Source organism: Pelecanus crispus, chromosome 9, assembly GCF_030463565.1.
Source record: "Pelecanus crispus isolate bPelCri1 chromosome 9, bPelCri1.pri, whole genome shotgun sequence".
NCBI lineage: Eukaryota > Metazoa > Chordata > Aves > Pelecaniformes > Pelecanidae > Pelecanus > Pelecanus crispus.
This window is the reverse complement of record NC_134651.1, coordinates 41,655,507-41,670,927: the sequence shown is the minus strand read 5'-3', so window position 1 is coordinate 41,670,927 and position 15,421 is coordinate 41,655,507. Positions and strand designations below refer to the sequence as shown.

The 15,421-nt window shown below is 56.8% G+C and overlaps 1 protein-coding gene across 2 annotated transcripts in view; it reads left to right on the top strand.

The window, feature by feature from the left end:
- KCNT1 (potassium sodium-activated channel subfamily T member 1) overlaps positions 1–15,421 on the top strand; it is a 74,010-nt gene that overhangs the window by 48,281 nt on the left and 10,308 nt on the right. The window contains exons 2-20 of one of the 2 annotated variants that reach the window (XM_075716482.1): positions 326–405; positions 1,596–1,695; positions 2,914–2,970; positions 3,327–3,375; positions 3,932–3,991; positions 4,857–4,931; positions 5,268–5,351; positions 5,865–5,959; positions 7,856–8,036; positions 8,132–8,296; positions 9,139–9,275; positions 9,521–9,584; positions 10,402–10,510; positions 11,044–11,152; positions 12,048–12,197; positions 12,357–12,595; positions 13,666–13,882; positions 14,841–14,946; positions 15,061–15,233. In XM_075716482.1, coding sequence (XP_075572597.1) covers positions 326–405; positions 1,596–1,695; positions 2,914–2,970; positions 3,327–3,375; positions 3,932–3,991; positions 4,857–4,931; positions 5,268–5,351; positions 5,865–5,959; positions 7,856–8,036; positions 8,132–8,296; positions 9,139–9,275; positions 9,521–9,584; positions 10,402–10,510; positions 11,044–11,152; positions 12,048–12,197; positions 12,357–12,595; positions 13,666–13,882; positions 14,841–14,946; positions 15,061–15,233 — 2,250 coding nt within the window. The remainder of the gene's footprint in view (positions 1–325; positions 406–1,595; positions 1,696–2,913; positions 2,971–3,326; positions 3,376–3,931; positions 3,992–4,856; positions 4,932–5,267; positions 5,352–5,864; positions 5,960–7,855; positions 8,037–8,131; positions 8,297–9,138; positions 9,276–9,520; positions 9,585–10,401; positions 10,511–11,043; positions 11,153–12,047; positions 12,198–12,356; positions 12,596–13,665; positions 13,883–14,840; positions 14,947–15,060; positions 15,234–15,421) is intronic. The other variant, XM_075716483.1, reaches the window with a different exon arrangement.

Below are 15,421 nucleotides of genomic sequence, written 5' to 3'. Positions count from 1 at the left end.
TGTGCGGGAAAGGAGAAGTTTGCAAGTCTGATGTCAGCTGGTTGCACGTGAATGAAAGCAAAGCCCTTAACCCAAAGTAGACCTGGCCCCGTGGGTCGCATCGGCTGCTTTGGTAGTCGTCACTGTGCCACGTCTTGGTGCTCACGGCTGGTGGTACTGGTGATTTGGTACGCTGGGAGCAGCTGGGAGCCCAGGATGAGCCCGGGGTCTGCTGTGGGCTGCTCTGGGGGGGTCACCCAGCTGGGACAGGGGGACAGGGCACTTGGGGGCTCCAGGTCCAACCTCCTGCCCCACTGACAGGCTTCTCTGGGTCCTTTCCCCACAGGGTGCAGGTCGAGTTCTACGTGAATGAAAACACCTTCAAGGAGCGGCTGAAGCTCTTCTTCATCAAAAACCAGCGATCGAGTGAGTGCTCCGTGGAGTCTCAGTGTCTGCCGACACCAAGCCCGAGTGTCTGCCGGCAGAAACCAAACCCTGCCCGAGCTGGAGAGCCGCGCTCCGTCCTGGTGGGACGAGAAGCCATTGCCATCTGCTGGTGGCTGGTTCCCTGTGTGTCCCCAGCGCTGGCTGCCCAGCCCAGGGCTGCTGCTGCCTGTTGGCCTTTCTGTTGGGTGTTGGCCAACTTGGGTTGGGGGGGGGACGCGGTTGCACGGGGAGGAAGGGATGCCGCCTGCCGCCTTCGCTCGCTTGGGGACAAACACAGCGCAGGACCCAGCTGGGACAAATTGGCCGGGAGCAGGGTGGGTGTCGGGAGCTGCCCGGGGAGGGTCAAGGAGCAAATTACTCCACCACGGAGCCGGCGACGCTTTCCATGCCCACAGGGAGGTCAGTGGCTGTGGGGCCAGCCGAGGCAGGCTATGAGTTACCCGCTTCTGCTTCAGCCATCCAGATTAGCCTCCACTTGATTAATGGTGTTTTTATTTTCTTTCTCTGAGATGCCATTAGCTGTCTGGAGGGAGTCTGCTCGTTAATTTATAAATTCACATTTTCTTTTCCTCCCTGCATCCTGTCGCCTTGTTGAAAAGCTGGAGCGCAGCACAACAGGGTGCCCACGGGGAAGTTTTTAATGAAAATGTGATTTCTCACTTGTAATTTGAGTAATAACCCGATGAACTGGCTGGGGAGGGAGAGCGGATAAAGCAGCAGCTTTTTCTCACCGTCGCTCCTCCTGTAAGCTGTTTGCAGCGCGGTGAGCACAGCGGAGCCCTGGCCCTGCCTGTCTGATGCTTTTCGATGGATGCCTGCTAATGAGGGGGATACACTCCGGCAGCTCTCTCATTTGTGTCTCACATCTATTGGGGTCAGCGAGGAGCTGACTCATCGTTATTTATTTCTGTATTAGTCTGCTATATAGTTGACACTGGTAGGACACGTAGAGCCCCGGGCAAAGCGTGAGCAACGTTTGTGTGCTGCCCTGGGGCTTCTGCGGCTCCCCCGGGGCTCAGCGGGGCCCTGCAAAGCTTGTGGGAAATGAAAGAGGCTGTGCTGTGGGGTGCCTGGGGTGCATGGGATGCATGGGTTGCACGGGATGCATGGGGTGCATGGCGTGCCCGGGGTACGCTGCCTGGCCCACGCCGTGCTCCCCTCTGCCACAGGCCTGAGGATCCGGCTCTTCAACTTCTCGCTGAAGCTGCTCACCTGCCTCCTGTACATCGTCCGCGTCCTGCTCGACAACCCGGAGGAGGGCATAGGCTGGTGAGTGCCGCTGCCGCCGGGCTCCCCGCACCCCCTGTGTGCAACGGGGAGCACGGACGTGATGGCAGCTACTCACGGCAGGCGTGAAGATGCACGACGGATGGGTTTTCTCACTCCCGCTGTTTGAATTGGTAGTTTAGCCAAACTTGCCGGTCCGGTGGGCTTTGCTGCCTGCTCAAACCCCATGGACAGGCGTCTGGGCATCCGCTGGCCCTGCACAGTGGGAAGGTGGTGGAAAAATTCAGCGTCATGTCCATTCCCAAATGCCAAATCTAACGGTCAGGGGTGCAGCGTGGCTTTCAGACGCAGGCGAGAGCTCATGATTACAGGGCTTCACCATGCAAGCGTTTTCTAAATCCTGATGCCCTTGAAGACACTTATGCTAAATCCCATTTAAGTGTTTGGGAAGGAAATACGTTTTGCCATTTAGATCCCCGAGGTGACAGATGATTACATACATCAGCTTTGCTCTGGGTTTCAGTATAAGCCTATTTTTAATATGTCCTTGCTTTGTTTAGCTCACATACGGTGTGGTTTTTTTTTCCCCAAGAGCTAGGAGAATTAGCAATTTGATTTTCTCTTTGTAAAGGTTGCGGACTACCAAGTACTTCTGCATTGTCCAAAAGTGGTTTCAAATCTGGAAGAATTAAGCGTGACGCAGATGCCTATCCTGGAAGGGTTTAGCGTAGCTGCAGTTCAGGAAAGTCCACTTTCCTGGTGTGTAGCAAAATAAAGGCTGGCCGGGGGGAACGCATCCCTGGCAGGGGGAGAGCTTGGCTTCGGTGCTGCCTGCCTGGCTGGCTGCTCGGGGCCCAGCTAGCCTTGTCCTAGAAGCCGAAGCTCAGCAGCTTTTGCTAATTGTAACCTGGTAATTCCCAGCTGCAGCCCTGTGTTGGAGCAGGGTGCACAGGGAGCCCCGTGCCTGGCGAGTAGCAGCATTTCGCAGCATCTCTGGTACGGGCTGAAGTACCCGACAGGTCTTATTCTCCAGAAATAAGATGTTAAAAACTGTCTGGGTGAGCTAGGCTCCTGTGGAAAGCCCCAGCTATAGGGACCAGTGTGTGTTTGGACCCACGGGAGTGTTTTCTGGGTGCCTCCCCCAGCATGAGACGAGAGCGGAGAGGGCACCCCGTGAGCCCGGGGAGTCCACGCCAGCACCCCTTCTCCTTCCTCCCCACCCCCCGACTGCTTTTCCCTGCTTTGTCTTTCTCCTCCTAGCTGGGAATGCGAAAAGCAGAATTACACGGCGTTCAACCAGTCCACGAAGATAAACTGGTGAGTTGAGAGTTGCTCCAGTGCTGGGGTCCGGCTCTGCCGGGATGTGGGAATGCAGTGAGGGACGTGGCTGGTGCTGGCAGCTGCCCGTGGCCATTTCTTGGTCACGGGGCTGCTCGAGGGATGCGGAGCAGCACCCCGGCGTCAAGTCAATCGGCAAGTGCCTGTGGCTGCACATTTGGGAATGGTTTATTCCCAGTGCCGAGGCTGCTTGAACAAACCGTGCAGTAAGGCACACCAGTACCAGTCCTGTGCTGGATCATGCGTCAGTGACGGCCTCAGATTTGCGTTCGGTGGAGGGTAAAGGCACTGCTAGTTGGGCTACAGTTTAGATCCTTTTTGAATTTTCTTCGCAGGTCACACATCTTCTGGGTGGATAGAAAAATGCCGCTGTGGGCTGTGCAGGTGAGTGCCCGGACCTCGGGCATGGTCGTGCAGGAGCGCAGCAGGAGCTGGGGTTTGAGCTCTGCCGCCAGCGCGTCTCTGTGCATCCTCTGCCCGCAACAGCGAGGGGCAACGGGTTCTCTTGGGTGAGCGGAAAATCAGCTGGGGCTTCTGCTGGGAGCAATGACATGGCCCTGGGTGAAAATCCCAGGGGCCGATAGGAGAGGAGGAGCTGTAGGGAGAGAAAATCATGAGGCTGGCTCAGCTCCTCCCCAGCCTGGGTGCAGCTGTACCAGTACCGGGCTATTTTCAGGCTGGGCAGCTGCCTGGGGAATCGCTTGTGGGAGGGATGAGCGCCCGTCGGCTTCTGCTCAGGGCTGCCTGCATGCCGGTTCCTCCTGCGTGGCAGGCATTCACACGAGCGGGTGCAGAGGAATCGAGCGAACGGGCCCACGTTTGCCATACCCGCGGGCTCGGGAGGAGGGAGAGCTCGCTCGGCAGAGGCGCCCGCAGGCTCTGATCGGCTGCCGGTGCACGGAACGAGCCCGCAGCGGCCTTTGCCTGTCTGTCTCTGCAGGTCAGCATAGCTTTAATCAGCTTTCTGGAGACCATGCTGCTCATCTATCTCAGCTACAAGGTACGTGGCCCAGGGTGGGCGGTGGACAGTGATGCGCAGTCTGGGTCTGGCCCCCCGGCGTGAATTCATTTCTCTGTCTTCGAGCCGTCCGAAGCCTGAAGAATCCTGCGAGGACGCTTGTCTCGGCGATGTCTCAGCTGGCTGTGGCTGTCTTCCTTTCTCATTCCCCCTCGGGCTGCTGGATAAGTGTTTGGCAGAGCAGAGCTGGGGGGATCTCTTCTTTTTCCACCTTCCTTTAAATGCAGACCTGTTTTACAAAGGGTCGCTGCTTTTTTCGGGGGCCAGATTGACACGCGCTGCGTTTCCTGAGGTTGAGGACCTGGAGCTGAGCTCGGCAGCATGACCCCTGCTTGTGCCGAGGTCTGCTGCCTCCGGAGGTAGCAGGCACTGCTCCAGGCCAGACCGGGAGAGGCACAGGCTGGCTGCTTTGGATCGCAGCCCCTTAAAACGGCCAAGAAAAGTGACCTTAACAAATGGCATCTTCTCGGGGTCCCTGGGACGGCTGGCAGAAAAGACTCAGACCCTGCGTCACCCGCCTGGTTTGAGCGCCGGTGACCTGTACCCATCCCTCTCATTCCCCGTCCTTGCCCAAAGCGCGGTTGTCACCTGGCTTTGGGCAGCGGCAGTGACGGACAGAGGGACATCGTGGCTGCGGAAAGGACCGAACAGTTTGGGAAGGCGTTTCTGACAGCAGCCTGCCTGCCGCCAGCACGGCATCTCTCCCGCAGGCAAACCCGAGCATCTTTCTGGCTGCTCTGCTGTACTTCCCCCCTCTAGCAGAGTCTGTGGCAGAGTGGGAGCTTTTTAATTGTCATTTGGCAGATTTTTAAGCTTATTTAATTATTATTTGGTTTTAATTCCTCAGGGGAACATCTGGGAACAGATTTTTCGCATTTCATTCATCCTTGAGATGATCAACACGGTGCCATTTATTATCACGGTGAGTGTTTCCCAGTGACATTTTGAAGCAGCTTTTAAGTTTAATAAGTACTGTAGTTTTGGTGATGAAATAAAGAAAAAATGGATGTCTGGCCAAGTAATATTTAAAGCTGGCAGGAAATTTTTTTTCTTCAATATTTTTCAACATAATGACTTTCTCTGGAGCATTATCCCAAAACCCATCCTCGTTTTCAGCTGCCCTATTGCAGCTGAAAGATGGATCATTCCATCTTCCAGTTTGGAGATGGATCCTTCCCGACAGGGTTTGAATTGGCTGTTTATAGCTTTTTCTGATAGATAACATGTTTTTTTCCACGAGTAACTCTTGCTTTCATAGATATTCTGGCCTCCTTTGCGGAATTTGTTCATTCCCGTGTTTCTGAACTGCTGGCTCGCCAAGTACGCCCTGGAGAACATGATTGTGAGTGACCAGACGCGTCCCACCCCTTTCACCCTGGGTCCCTCTGCCCTGGGGATGCCAAGGGTGGCGTGGCCGGGAGGGGGGCCCTCGCCTGCGGCCGATTCTTGGTTTTTGGTGCTCAGTACATGCAGCCGTGCCAGGGTTGGTGGGAGGTGAGGCTTTGCCAGCTGGTGATGCTGGGCTATGGACCTGAGCAGGAGCCCTTCAGTGTATGAGCCACGTTGACTCTGTTGGCCATGTATTGACAGACACGGCCTCCAGCTGTCCCCAGGATATGGTATTTCAGCAGGATGAGATATTCCAGGCATTCCCACGTGCGCACTCGAGCTGTCTCTCCCGGCAGCAGAGCCCAGACCTGCTCACAGAAATGCACGTCCCTTTTCAAGGGCCAAATCCTGGCCTGACCTCCATCTGCGGGGGCATTGCTGGAGCCAGCAAGGCGGCAGCTGGTACTTGGAGGAGTACTTTACCCTCAGCCTCCCCGAGTTGGTGAGTCCTCTCCTCTCTCCCCAGAACGACCTGCACCGAGCCATACAAAGGACCCAGTCTGCGATGTTTAACCAGGTGCTCATTCTGATCTGCACCCTCCTGTGTCTCGTTTTCACGGGGTGAGTGTTGCTCTTCTTTTCACTAAGCCACCTTCTTCACCCAGGGAAATCAGCTTTGCGTGTCCCAGGGGTGGCTGGCGGGGCCGGGCTCTCGCAGGGCTTACAGGAGGGGGAGGTGGGGTGGGACCTTCCCAGCTGTGGTGGGATGGCACTGCCAGGACATAACGTGGGAATTTATAGAATCATAGAATCATAGAATCGTTTAGGTTGGAAAAGACCTTTAAGGTCATCCAGTCCAACCATTAACCTAACATTACCAAGTCCACACTAAACCAGTTAAGGGAAGCTGGAGGAGGTTCTGCCTTTAAGCGGTGTCTTCTAGCTTGATTTTTCAGCCCGAGAGGTTTGTGCACGCTGAAGAAATCATAATTGTGCAGGGCTGCTGATCAGATTGAGCTCCCAAGTCTTTGGCATCCTTTCTTTGCTAATGGGACAAGTCTCAGTTCCTCGGGCTGAGTTTTGGAATCGGGGGAGCCATGGCGAGGAGCGTGCCCCAGGTTTCCACGTGCATCCATGGGCTTTGGCTTGGGCACAGCCACGTCTGCTGGAGCTTTGGGAGGACCCCCTGCACCACCAGCCCCCCGGCGCCGGGCTCCTCCCTGCCTTGCTTCATTCCGCAGCGCACTGAACGCTGGGAAGATCAATTCCTATTTTAGAAACTAATTATCCTCCCTAATTATATGATTTTAATACAGACTTTTTAATGGGCGCGTGTGAGGATGAGGGCGTTGTCGGAGGGAGCTGGGTGATGCGGAGACACACGTCTCGGAGCAGGGCTGGGAGTGCTGCAGGGTCAAGGGCAGGGACAGCGGCTTCCCGCGGGGACACGGGCTCGGACGCGTGTGACGGCTCATTCACCAGGACCCATTGCACTCGCCAGCTCTGACCGCGCTCTTCCTCCGCACCAAGTTGCTATGGCTGCTGAGCTCATTTGTGTAATAGGCCACTGGGGCTCCTGCTAATTAACTGGGCCCTTTACCCCGCGTGTTGCCAACAACAAGGGCGTCTCTCTATAAAGGAGTCGGTTCTCATCGCTGGGTACTTAGCTTTGAATTAGGCTTCTTGAATTTTCCTCTGGCTCCCTTGGTCTGGATTTGAAGCACATAATACCAATTAAGTTGCTGAACGGACAGGAAATGAAGCGCTTAGGCTCATGAGTCTTTGGCAATAAAGTCGATCCTCTGATGTGAATGACTAACGCAATTTTGGAGCTCATCAGTGCTCCCTGCCCGTGGCACCTCCTGCCTGCTGGGGCCGTGGATGTGTTTCTTGGAGGATGCAGCAGGGCTACAATTCGGGTCCAGGACGACTTAGGTGATGCTTGCGTTTAGCAAGATGACTTTGAAACTGCAGGTTTGTGGAGTTATGCTGCCTGCCTAACCGCGGGGAGCCAGGTGGCTCTGCGGCACGGCTGTGCAAGGGCAGCGGCACAGGGCCAGGAGTGGGCGACGGGATCTGCCCCTGCCTGCCGGCACGCAGCCCCATGATAAGTGGGAGCCCTTCCCCTAGGCTGAGTCCCCCCAAAGCCTTACTGGGACAGCTGCTTGCTTCCACATTTCTGTGTTTTTGCAATAGCCTCCAGGTGATGTTCAACATGCCATCCATGGCACGGTCTTAGTGTGACCCATCACCTGGGACCTAAACTTCCCCATGCTGCTTTGGTGAGCAACCACATCACACTAACTCCTTTGTCTGTAAGCGCCACTAGCTGAATCATTTCTCTTGGTGACATAAATCCACTGCTGATGCTGACAGCGTGTTACAGACAAATTTCTTCCATGGACATGGGCATAAGTCACCCTTTAGGGTTTCCCGCTGACTTCAGCAGGAGCTACGGGCAGTGCCCATCTCCCAGGCAGGGAAGCAGTCACTGTGATGTGTGCTTTCTCCCCCCAGGACCTGTGGCATCCAGCATTTAGAAAGAGCAGGTGAGAAGCTCTCCCTCTTCAAGTCCTTCTATTTCTGCATCGTCACCTTTTCCACCGTGGGCTATGGAGACGTGACACCAAAGATCTGGCCCTCCCAGCTCCTCGTCGTGATAATGATTTGTGTCGCCTTGGTCGTGCTGCCGCTCCAGGTTAGATCCCTGAGCCCAAGGATGGAGAGGGATGCAGAGCCTGGACCTGGGCAGCCCCGCCGATGGGGATGTCAGCTCTCTGCCTTTGTTTGCAGTTCGAGGAGCTCGTCTACCTGTGGATGGAGCGGCAGAAGTCGGGAGGCAATTACAGCCGTCACCGTGCCCAGACAGAGAAACACGTCGTCCTTTGTGTCAGCTCCCTCAAGATTGATCTCCTCATGGACTTCCTCAACGAGTTTTACGCCCACCCACGCCTGCAGGTGAGGACCAGGCACGTTCTCATGTGCTCGGTCAACGCTTGCCCTTGCCAGGCTCGCAGCCTTGCTGGGCACAGCTGGGTCGCTGCTGGTGGCGAGTGCCCTGCCCAGCTACAGTGGCTGTAGCAAAGAATAGGGTAAAAACCATCCAGCCCAGCACCGGGAAGCATGTGCTCCACTGGCCAAGGAGAGGTGACAAGTGGTACCCTGCGGCCACCTCCCTTGGCCATCTCAGCCATGGGGCTCTCTGCCTGATCCACCCCGTTTTCTGGCCAGGCCTGTTAAAGCACTGTGTAAGCCCATGGAGAGGGACCAGAGGGACTTTTCTAGATTTGAGGGTGCCTTTACTGAATGAAGAATCTCAGACAGAAACAGAACATGTAATTGCTAAACTTCAGCGGGATTTACCCAGCTAGAGTATCCCCACATAATCATGATCTTCGAGCAAACGACTGCCTTTCCAGCTCCCCAGGATGAAAGCATCGCAGACATGTTTCAGATTTGCATTTCATTCCAAAACACATATGCTTCATTACCATCGCCCAGCCTTGCTTCCACACATTCAAGCTGTAAAATCCTGCTTGTGTCTGTAACTGCAAGAGGCTCCACTTTGGGCATGCAGATGTGCCTGCTTTGGCCTTGTCATGCAGAACAGAGTGGTGAAACTGCTGATGTGTTTTCCAAGACCCTTGCAGGGCCCTCGAGCAGGGGCAGGGGGTGTCACACATGGGAACAAATATCAGAAGCCCCACAGGAGCTGTTCGCTCAGGCAGCAAAACCCCGTTTCTCAGCTCGTGTGTGCGGGACCTCCAGCCTGCCGACCCACACAAGCCTCTCTCTTTCAGGATTACTACGTGGTGATACTTTGCCCAACAGAGATGGATATCCAGGTGCGTCGAGTCCTGCAGATCCCTCTGTGGTCACAGCGAGTGATCTACCTCCAGGGCTCTGCGCTGAAGGACCAGGACCTCATGAGAGCCAAGTGAGCAGAGGGACACGCTGCACATCCACGGCGAGGCTGGTCCTGCTGCGCTGCTGAGCTGCCCGTGGGCCTTGGAGCCGCGGAGGAGGGTCCCCAGTAATGGCAGCCCAGATGCATGACGATGGGCGTCCCTGCATGCCTTCGCAGGGGTCTCGGAGGGGGCTGGCAGCGCCCTGGCTGGTACGGGCAGGTGCCCGGCTTTGCTGGCCCATGCAATTCATGGGGTCGCTGCTCTCTGTTTGCAGGATGGACAACGGAGAAGCCTGCTTCATTCTCAGCAGCCGAAACGAGGTGGACCGCACCGCGGCGGTAAGCCAGGCCTGGGGGATGGCACGGTCAGAGGTTATTCCTTTCTCAGGCCAGAAGGGACCGGGGCGATGGCTGCATCTTGCCTCTGCGCACCACAGGAGCACGCCGGGAGGCAGCTGGGGCGAGAGCGTGGGGTTCGAGTGCTGAGCTCTGAGCACAGCACAGGCTGTGCACCCCGCGTGCCCTGGGGCAGCTCACCCCAAAAACCTCCTCACCTAATGCAATCTTACCCCAGCCTGGGCAGGGACTTTGCTGGGAAGATCTTAGTTTTTGGAGCCATGGGAGAGGGAGGAGGTAGCAGCAGTGACAGCTCTTGCTGCCGGCCGGTGCCAGGGACGCTGCCCGTGCCGTGGCGGTGGCTCCTGTCTGCCCGTGCCGTGCTGAGCCCATGCGGCCCCGCTGGAGGGGTCTTTTCTGCAGGTGCTAATGCGCGGAGGGAAGGGTGCTGTGCTTCCTCCCTGCTGCTGAGCCGCTGCCGGCCCTTCCCTCCTTTGGCACCTGGCGATCCTGCTTGTAATGAAGTTGCCGAAGGGTCCCCGTGGGCAGGCAGTGACCGCAGAGAAACACGGAGGTGGCATGGGGACGGCACAGAGACACGCCGTCCCAGCCCCTGCGGGCTCACCTTCCCTCTGCTGTCCCAGTTTCCCATTGGTGCTGGGTTTTGGGGAGCAGGGGATCCCCCGTTAGCAGTGGGTGTTGGAGCAGCCCTGGCATACATCTCCGCAGTGGCTGGGTGCTTTGCAGTTCATCCCAGGTGTAGAAGCGTTGGGGAAAATAAGCCATCAGACAAGCACCTCTTGCTCTTCTCCTCGGCTAGGACCACCAGACCATCCTGAGAGCCTGGGCTGTGAAAGATTTTGCTCCAAACTGTCCTCTCTACGTTCAGATCCTAAAGCCTGAAAACAAGTTTCACGTCAAGTTTGCTGGTGAGTCGGAGGGGCTGCGCAGCAGCGGGCAGCACTGCTCGCTTCGCTGCTCTGGACTGTCTTACCTGCCACCAGAGATGTTTCCAGAAGTGTTTCCATCTCAGAGGAGTCCCTGACCTGGTGCTGAGACTCCTCCCGACTGCTGGAAGATATTTCAGGGCCGCCAGCCCCTTTATCACGATGCACACTAAAGCAATGTGCCTGAGCTGGCTGCCCTGGGGCGGGCTGGGTGCGGGCACACCAGTCCCACGTGAGCCTCGGCGTGCGTCCCCGCAGATGCGGCGATGGTGGCCTTGGTGGGCTGCTGTCCACCTGGCTGGTTTCCAGCCTGCATCCCTGCTTTCCTGCCTGCATTAATCCCATCTGTGGTGTTCCCGGTGGGCTGTTGATCGGCTGAAAGCCCTCCCGGACCGGCAGGAAGGGGAAGCACCCAGCCCTCAACACCACCCCAAATTTACTGCATCCCCGGGCACCGCCGGCTGAGGAACCTGGCCGTCCCCCTCCCCGCCGTGACGGTCCCCTCTGCCTTTCAGATCACGTCGTCTGCGAGGAGGAGTGCAAATACGCCATGCTGGCGCTGAACTGCGTCTGCCCCGCCACCTCCACCCTCATCACGCTGCTGGTGCACACCTCCCGCGGCCAGTGAGTCCTGCCTGCCCCTGCCTGCCCCTGCCCACCCCTGCCCACCCCTGCCTGCCCCTGCCCACCCCTGCCTGCCCCTGCCCGGCTGCCTGCCCTCGCCTCTGCCACCCCAGCCTGGGCACGGAGCGATGGCAGAGCTGGCGGTGGGGGCTGTGGGCCCAGGGGGGTTAGGGTGGGGGTCTGGTGGGGGTCTGGGGGAGCACACTGGGACCTGGGACCCCCAGCCAGGTCAGGAGCAAAAGCCAATATTGTAGGGGGAAAACAGCAGGGCAGATGGGCTGGCCAACACCACCTTTCCAGAGACTGGGAATAAAAATGTCGTCTTTATACTGGCATGGTCCCGCTGGAGAGAAGGGTAATTCAGAGCCCGTGCAAACCCGGACTCTGCAGGCTGTTCAGTGGGTTTATATAAAGCACAGCTGGAAGGAGTTCTGCCAGCCCGGCAAAGCAGTGGTGTGGGTCCTGCGCCCCTTGGCCGGTCAGAAATGGCTGAATTTTGGGTAATGTGACATCAAAAGTTATGAAACATCCTTCCCAGAGAACTCTCGCTCCACACTTGGAGCTGTTTGCCAAGACAGGCTCAGAACCCTGCCTCTGCACCCCCCGGGAGCCCTCGTTAGATAAAAAGGCACTAAAATCACAAATGAAAATGAGCTCGCCCTCAGCCTGTGAACACCGACAGCTCGTGGAAATATGTCGCCATAACCTCACCCTTGTTGGTCTAAATGGTAGCTTCAGCGCTTATTAGCGCTCCCGCCGTGCGGCTTTGCCCCGGGAGCTGGCTGGCGTGCTGGCATCTGCGCCGGCACCCGGGGGGTCCCATCCCGGCACCGTGGGGGGTCCCATCCTGACACAACAGGGGTCCCGTCCCAGCATGCTGCTGCTGTCATTGCAGGGAGGGCCAGGAGTCCCCGGAGCAGTGGCAGCGGATGTACGGACGCTGCTCGGGCAATGAGGTCTACCACATCCGGATGGGCGACAGCAAGTTCTTCATGGAGTACGAGGGGAAGAGCTTCACCTACGCCGCCTTCCACGCGCACAAGAAGTGAGGGCGGCGGGGGACGGGCAGGGTGTATCTGCCAGTCTGCATCCCTGGGGGGTCGGGGCTGGGGCTGGAGGGTGCTGCGAGGTCCTTTGCACAGGGACAAAGCCCCCAAGGGGCTTTTCTTCGGCTGTGAATGCCCATGTCGTGCTCCCGGCACAGGTACGGCGTCTGCCTGATCGGCATCCGGAGGGAGGAGAACAAAAGCATCCTGCTGAACCCCGGCCCGCGGCACATCATGGCAGCGTCCGACACCTGCTTCTACATCAACATCACCAAGGAGGAGAACTCCGCCTTCATCTTCAAGCAGGAGGAGAAGCAGAAGAAGAAGGGCTTTGCGGGGAGAGGCACCTACGACGGCCCGTCCCGCCTGCCCGTGCACAGCATCATCGCCAGCATGGGTGAGTCGGCGGGGCCTCGGCGGGGCAGGGGGGGTCCCCAGGAGGGCAGGATAGGATCCTCCACACGCCCTTCTGTCTCCTTCCCCAGATTTGGTTCCAGCTTCTTCCCCAGGTTTGGTTTTATTTTTCTTTTTGCAAGCTCCTTGCCGTGCCCCCCAACCTGGGTGTTGCTGGGAGCTACTGAAAGTCCCTTTCCATCCCTTGTCCCAGTTGCCTCACCAGTAAAATACACACTGCTCCTTGTACCCTGGGTGCTCTCAGCAAGCTCAGATGTCGTTATTAAAGCTCGTGATGTCCATTATCATTAACGGCATTTGCATAAATCCCTCAAGCCCTGGCTGGAAGAATAAATGCTGTTGGCCGCATCCTAAATCACGTTTATGATTCACAGCCTGATGAAGAGCATAGTTTGCTCTGCAGCGAGTGGTGCATTTTCGCAAATAAGAAATACCATGAGTCATTACTTCCAGCTTGTATCTGGGGAGAGCGAGATTTGGGGAGGCTGCGCTACACGAGCAGATTATATTTCAGGCAAATAATTTATGCGTTTGTACTCATGAGCAGCAATTTGCATAGATTATCCCTCAGCAAGCAGCAAAGCACTTGGCCGAACAGCGTTTGTCAGTGTTCTCGTTACGTGGCTTGTTCGCAGAGGCAAAGAGAAACGAGAGGGAGAGAAATGGCATGAGTGCAAGCAGGGCAGTGGTGCCCAGCGCCTGGGCTTTGCGTGCTGGGAAGCTCCCCACGTTCCTGACCGCCTAAAAATCACTGTTTGGCCAAGACTCAGATGAGAGCCTCAGCAGGAGGTGGCCACAGCTGAGCTGTGCCTGCGGGGAGATGCTCCAACGCAGCAATGCCCGGGCGGAGGTCACTGGTGGGTGCTTTGCCCACACTCCCGGTGCCCAGGAATGGTTTAGCTTCGTCTGGGTTGTATTTAACAGGCACGATGCACGGCCCCGCGTGCTCCACCTTGTCCCCGTGCAGGGCTGGAGGGCGCGATGCTTTGCCGATGCAGTTCTCTTCACCTCCTTATAGCATGTTTGCTGTGCTTCCTTCCCCACCGTGTCCAGGTACAGTAGCCATGGACCTGCAAAACACGGAGTGCCGCCCCGCTAACAGCAGCAAGCTGGCACTGCCGGCGGAGAACGGCTCGGGCAACCGCCGGCCCAGCATCGCACCCGTCCTCGAGCTGGCCGACACCTCGTCCTTGCTGCCCTGCGACCTGCTCAGCGACCAGTCGGAAGACGAGATGACGCAGTCGGATGAGGAGGGGTCGGCGGTTGTGGAGTGAGTCGCCCGCCTTCGGTCAAGCCGTCCCTCGTATCAGAGTAGACAGGGGCCGTTGTAAACGATGGGTGTTCAATGGTGCCTGAGGGATGCTCACGCTGAGCCCCTCTTGGCTTTTTTGGAGCACATGTGTTATGTGTCTGTAACACAGGCAATGACCGCTTGGCCATAAGCCTTTTGGGCTGCTTTGGAGAAGCCTCCCCTGGGTATCAGAGCGGTCGCACTGAGCCAGGCACTGCTGGGGATGGGCAGGGTTGTCCCGTCAGTCGTCTCGCCTCCCTTCACTCACCAACGTGAAGAGGATCCGATTCTCCATTGCACATAAATAAAAAATACAAAATAAATATTTACTGCCGCTTTAAAGCTGTTAATTTAGCACAGCCAGATGATAAGGACTTGCTTTACTGGTTACCTGTTTGCATGCTGTCACAGCAGTGTGGGGAGCTTACCAAATATCTGCCAACCCTTACCAATTAGCTTGTAATTCATGTCCACTTTTAGCTGCTCTTTAAATGAAATTTCTGCTTCTGGTTCCATCAAAAATACAAATGGTGATTTTTTTTTAAATATCTGTTCACCAAAACAAACTCTAAAAATGGACCATGAGGTTGGTTTTTTGCTTCTTTATATGGCTCAGCATTGCCCCGCTCTCCTGGAGCTCACTGCTCTGTCTCCCTTCCACTGCGCTCGATGGTCCTATCTGCTGCCTTCTCCGCCCGTGCTGGGAACATTGCCTATTTGCAATCTCATGACCCTCTTCCTAGCAAAAATGATTCCTAAATATGTGCATTTTGGACAATTTCCAGCTGCTGCAGGAGAGTTTTGCAAAGCATTCTCTGGTGATGTGCTTGAGCCCTGGGTCTGCTGCTTTTAAATGTTTTTTTCCAGCGTCCGAGCGTTGTGTGTGCGGGAAGCTCTCCCCGTGTCCTCGCACTGCTGGATTTTCTCTCTGCCGCAGGTACGTGAAGGGCTACCCACCGAACTCCCCCTACATTGGGAGCTCCCCGACTCTGTGCCACCTTTTACCTGAGAAAGCCCCTTTCTGCTGCCTGAGGCTGGACAAGGTGCGATGGGGCTGCAGGCGGCTGCCCGGGGGCCGCAGCCCCCCGGGAGCAGGGATGGTGGGTGGGTGGTCCAGAGCCGCGCGCTGAGTCCCCGCACCACCTTTCCCCGCACAGGGCTGCAAGCACAACAGCTTTGAAGATGCCAAAGCCTACGGGTTTAAGAACAAACTGATTATCGTTTCGGCGGAGACAGCTGGGAACGGACTGTACAACTTCATCGTCCCCCTTCGTGCGTACTATCGGTCCCGCAAAGAGTTGAACCCAATCGTGTTGCTGCTGGACAACAAGCAAGTACTTTTCCGCAGATGTTTTCCATCGCACCGAGCCCTCCCCTGTGTTTTCATGGGTATCTCATAGCGTGGGGGTGGGAGCGTGGAGGAATGGCCGTGCCACTGTTGGGTACCCCGGCTGATGCTGGGGACTCCTGTGTGGGTTTTGTGCCCATCTTTGCCCCATGGACTTGCTGAACCACCTT